Source organism: Limulus polyphemus, unplaced genomic scaffold (genome assembly GCF_000517525.1).
Source record: "Limulus polyphemus unplaced genomic scaffold, Limulus_polyphemus-2.1.2 Scaffold4096, whole genome shotgun sequence".
Classification (NCBI taxonomy): Eukaryota; Metazoa; Arthropoda; class Merostomata; order Xiphosura; family Limulidae; genus Limulus; species Limulus polyphemus.
The window spans coordinates 74,126-79,702 of NW_013669706.1; the positions used below are offsets into that span (position 1 = coordinate 74,126).

The 5,577-nt window shown below is 29.0% G+C and overlaps 1 protein-coding gene across 8 annotated transcripts in view; it reads right to left on the bottom strand.

Annotated features, from left to right (window-relative positions):
- LOC106470579 (metallophosphoesterase domain-containing protein 1-like) overlaps positions 1–5,577 on the bottom strand; it is a 37,828-nt gene that overhangs the window by 30,437 nt on the left and 1,814 nt on the right. For 7 of the 8 annotated variants that reach the window (XM_022399187.1, XM_022399183.1, XM_022399185.1 and 4 more), the window contains exon 2: positions 4,312–4,618. In XM_022399187.1, coding sequence (XP_022254895.1) covers positions 4,312–4,334 — 23 coding nt within the window. In that variant the 5' untranslated portion in view covers positions 4,335–4,618. Of the gene's footprint in view, positions 1–4,311; positions 4,619–5,136; positions 5,464–5,577 lie in introns of those variants that run through there. The other variant, XM_022399189.1, reaches the window with a different exon arrangement.

Consider the following 5,577-nt stretch of genomic DNA (forward strand, 5'->3'; position numbering starts at 1 on the left):
CCCTTGGTACAAGTATATGGGAATTCTAATGAATAATAAGTATTCTCATCCTGGCTCATTCAATTGTCAGCAGGGATCAGTGAAGCATTACCATAGTGTTGAAATTTACATTCTGTAATAGCCTGGAGGAATTAGCCCCATAAAATGGAAAGAATGACAAAATATTCTCTTGTCCTAACACTTTTGCACAGTACTGTATTATGTATTGGAGCTGGGTGATTAGTGGAATTTGCTAATCAGTTAATTGTACAGCTCATTAATCACTTACATTCAACTAATTTATTATAATTGGATAGTTGGAATAATCAAAACTTGTAATAAATGGATACAATAATTTTTATTACTTAATTCATTTTGTGAGTTTTAACACTAATCAATTAAGCTGAACAGCCTTGAATTAATCAAAAACTGTAACAATTAGAAACAGTTGACTATTTTCTTGACATTAATAAATTTAATCATAATTTCAAATAATTTGTTATAGTTCATGCTTATAAGTAATTGATTATATTGATTAACTGCCCAGCTCTATTTAGTTGTGTAATTATGTCTAGCATGCTCAAGTTTTCCATAATAGTGCTTTAGTACAGAAACTGAAATTAACTGAAAATAGTCTTGAATTACTTGCAATAATGAATTATCTCAAAGTGGTGGTGTCCTACAAAGTACTTACCAGAAAAACCATTAAAATAAATTATATCTCTACACTCTTGTTGCACCACATCAGAAAGGCAGTTCTAGTATTTTCAGTGGTCCTAGATAAACCACATTCAGAAGCCAAAACTAAAATACTGGTTTGGTAAATGTTGGCTAGAATAAATAACTAAAGTAGTTCATTAACAGTTGACTTGTACAATTATGAAGTTGATTAACACTATAAGAATACAGAACCAATTCCATATAACATATGGTAATGAGAGTGAAGCGTCATTTTTTGCTTCTTTACCTTTTTTTATTTTTAGTTTGAATAAGAACAAAAGTGAATAGTATTATGTCTACTATACCAAATATATGTTACAAGCACAGACCTGTCAAACATCATATACTGAAGTCAATTGCAAGTTTAATCGTAATCACATTGTCATTACAGTTTTTATAACTAAATTCAATAGAGAATATAAATTAATATTAATGAGTTTAAATCTATTGTAAAAAGAAGACTGAAAAAATTTTAATAATATCTTAGTAAATGAGTTAATAAACTATAATTTTACTACATTCAAAATTAAGAACTATAAAATCACTTTTGTCTCACTGTCACTAACACATTTCTAAAGTAAGTAAAATTGTTATTTCCATATACTAAGTAAAGATACTTAAATTGACTTACAACAACAAAACAAAAAATTCCATTAAAAGTAAAAGATCTCTTGAAAGAATATGTTTGAAAACCCATGACTTTTACTTTTAAACTTACTAAATTAATGAGAAGGGATAAAAAAACATGATTAATGAAAAGTAATGTTTGTAAAGATTTAGCCAAGGGAAAGGCTGGACTGGAAATAACAAAAAAGTGTTTATGACCAAATAATAGAAACATTTACAATGTACCCTGATCAAAAACACATCATCATCATAAACACCAAAGCAGATAAAGAAAACTTTGTTTGATAATTGTATGGAAAACAGTAACAAAAACAATGATTAATTAAATTAATTATTTAGCTGTATTCCAAACAGAATTATAGATTAAAAATAATTTTTGCCTCCTCTGTTTCAGTTTTTTGTACCTTATCTTTAAAAGTAGTTTTTCTTGACTTCTGGAAAACATGTATAACCACAGTGACTTCAAAACTTAATATAATTAGATAAGAAGCATGACTGTAGGGAGAGGGGGGGAGCAATAAGGCAGTTGACTCCCTTGGATAGTTGTGGTAAAACATTTTTAGAAATTTCAAGATCTTAATTTAAAAAATTGCCCTTAGAACACCTGGAAATGTATTGCCATTATGTGCATAAGTTCCATTGGGCTACATGTGTCACATGCTTATGCTTGAATAACATTTCACCTGGTTGATGTCATCTGCACAACTGTTGAAGTGCAATGCTTTGTGAATAACACAAACTTTTAGAACTTTAGGCTCTTTCCAAAATGAAACTTGTTTATATTTTCAACTGCTTGTTTGATCATATGTTTTATCATTATCATGCTGCTGCCAACTAAGTCTAAAAGACTAAAATTTGTATGTCTTGTTTGTAGAAAAACAACTTATAGTGGCTATAACTGTAGTAAAAGACACAATGTGAACTGCCATAAGGACTTGCTCAATGCAAGAACAAGAAGTGCATAATAGATGCCAGGAGGCCCAGTTAATCGAATTGAGGTAAAATTTATTCTGCATTTTCTTCAATATTATTTAGCAAACTTCCACAAGCCCTTTTGTAATATCAACAACTTTATTAAATTTCTTGATATATATATCAAATAATCATATCAACTGAAACATTTTAAAAGATATTCTTACAGAAAATTATGAACCCTTAGAAATTTAGATTTCAAAAATTCTTCAGTTGCACTGTGATAATTTCCTCTTCAATGAAAAGATTATAAAAAATGAAATGGGTAATATTTTACATTTAGTATAACTTTCCAGAATTGTAACTATTCATAATAAATTTTGTGCTATAAAACGTAGCAGCTTTTCACATAAATGTTGTTTAATTTTTATTAATCACATTTCAATATAATAATAATTGTTCCTTTTTTTAACAATTATAATTTTTGCCTACATGAAAATTTTAGCCTAAGCTTATAATTGACATTTATACAGATGTCTACATGCCCATTTTGAAAAACAGTATAATGATAAGTATTAATAATAATAATAACAGTTACTGATTATTGGTTTTTGAATGCTATACTTTTTAGTAAGGCCTATAATTTCGAATTAGGAAAATCAAAGTGGTCATAATAAGAATAAGTGTGCAAACAAGTTAGCTGTTACAATTTACTAATAAAACTACCAAATTTAAATACAATTCCTACAGTTTTTCTTACATTTCTAACTTGTAATGCCATAATGAAGAGAGTAGTTAGATTAGTGATAGTGTGAAATATCAAATTCTACATTTATTTTGCTATAGTTTCATTTATCATTCATCTATTACTCCTCCTATAAAATTTTAGTTATAGGAAAATGCTAACTCGCCTTCTAGCTAAAGCATGTTGAATTTCAGTATATTTGTATTATGAAACTGAAACAAATTTCACCGAGTGGTGACATACAGATATTACTGTTGTGAAAGATTGCATTAGTCAGCTAATCACATGATGCTCTAACCACTAAATAAAAATCCTTCCTTGATCTTAAACGAGTGAGTTCACAATATATAGTTAAAATGATTTGTTGCTGATCTTCAGAAGTGTTTTAATTTTGGAATATTGTTTTGTTTTTTGGAATTAAGTTTTTCTTCTGGATCTTTTTCCTAATTTCTTTATACATTGAAATTAATAACATTGATAATTATGTAGTATTGTTTATTAACATCTGTATCAAGTTCTGGTCAGGCACTGATTTACTAACTGTTTGTTTTTGTAAGTGATTAAACTTGTATTCTAACTGTTTGAAAGTTTAATTTTGGATCTTCGTTGTTACAGTTTAATAATTTTTTTGTTCAACCTTGGTTATAATAATATTTTGTTTTAGTCCATTCCAACAGTTTTATAGATATGTTTAGAATAACTAAAAAATATAGGAATGATTTTCAATAATGTAGTTTTAAAGTAGATGTGGTTTTAAAACAGGCTTGGTGGCTTGTGTGGAAATATGGAAGAGTGACACAGTAAGAATGATGAGAAGTAGCTAGAAAGGTGTTGCATACAGAATAAAGAAGGGGGTGTAATAGTATTTGAACAGGTAACTTTCGAACCTTGGTGAGCAGTGCTTTATGCCAAGCCTCACTGAAATCTTTGCTGGCATACAGTTGTTGAAAGTTGTCAATTAACAATTTTTTGAAAATTTAACTCGCAACTTAATATTAGCTTGTTTCACATTATTACACGTTGAAAAAAAATAATATTCACATTACTGTTTTTGATATATTATTATAACTGAAACCTAAATAAAATATTTTATTTCTATACGTTTAGGCTTCTGTCTCTAAGGCTGGGTACTAGTACAATGAATGAAGTTAAGTCGCAAGAGAAAAATGCTCATACTGATAGTGGATATGCCTTATGATCCTCCTGTAAGTGATTCATGAGTGGAAGAATCCTCTAAATCTGAAGATTCTGATTCATGTTTTAGTTATGAAGAAATTAATAAACCAAGTAAATGCACTGCTATAAACCATGGTTAAATCATACATCACCTTTTCCCTTCTGATCCTGCCATTTTATCTGATAAACCTTTGATTGTTGAACTTGTTTGGAAAATGATGGATTTGGACCTCACCAGCCTGACAGAGGAGGTGCATATGAGTTCAGAAAGGACTCAAAAGGCTGTTCTTCTCAATCAGCTTTGTACCACAAAATGCTATCCAATGGATTAAAGATTCAAACAGACTGGCTAGTCTACTCTCTTAGACTGGTAAAAGCATTTTGTTTTTCTTGTCTTTTATATAGAAAAAGACACAATCTCAACTATAAGCCAACTTGATGTGATGCTGGGTGCAGATTCTGAAATGATGGAAGTAGAACCCTGATGTTATTGCATACTAGGAAACATTTAATTAAATCTTGGAAAATAAGATTCTGATTTTCTTTTGCTCTATTATCATGTAAAAATTCTATTTAAACAGATTTTTACCAAAGAAAATGACATTAAAAACCACAGCATGAACCTCCTCAACTCAGTTTTATTAACACAAAACATTCAATTACCTTTAATAAATTTGGAATTATAAAGTTAGTTGGAGGATTATAATTAATTCAAAGAACTGCACTTATCATTTTCCATAGAAAAATCATATACAAAAATAAGTCACTACATATATCAACAGCACCAGTAACCAAATTTTTAACAAATGTATCAAACCTGTCAATACCTTTCAGTATCTGGGAATAGACAGAAAGCATAACATGAAGGAACAAACAAGCTATTTATTCAAAATGTTAAACCATAGTTAATATGATTAGAAAAATTACACATAGAATCAATGGATGTAGCAACAAAACAAGTTTTAAAATATACTTACAATCTATGTTTAGAATACATTCAGTTCTTGATATAAACTTTCAAGTTATACTATAAATCCACTTCAAATAATCCATAATTATGTTCTGATAACAGCTTTCAAACTACCAGTTTATACTTCCATTATGATACCACACACGCAATTCTCTTTTCCTGTAATAACATATAACTATATATGACAAAAGATCATTTTTCAAAGCTGTTCTTGCACACACACACACATTCTTTATTTCCATGAAATCACTGACTAGCTGCCCACTTAACTGTTGTAAAGTGCTAGCCCAGTGGTCGGCAATATTTTTTGATTGCGGGTCAATTATATTTTTTGAAAAATTTAGCATTGTGTTGGGTCAGTGATAATGATATACTTATTAATACTGGTACATGTATTTTAAATGTGTATGTTTATTTACATACAAAAATTAATAGTTCGACCAGTTTT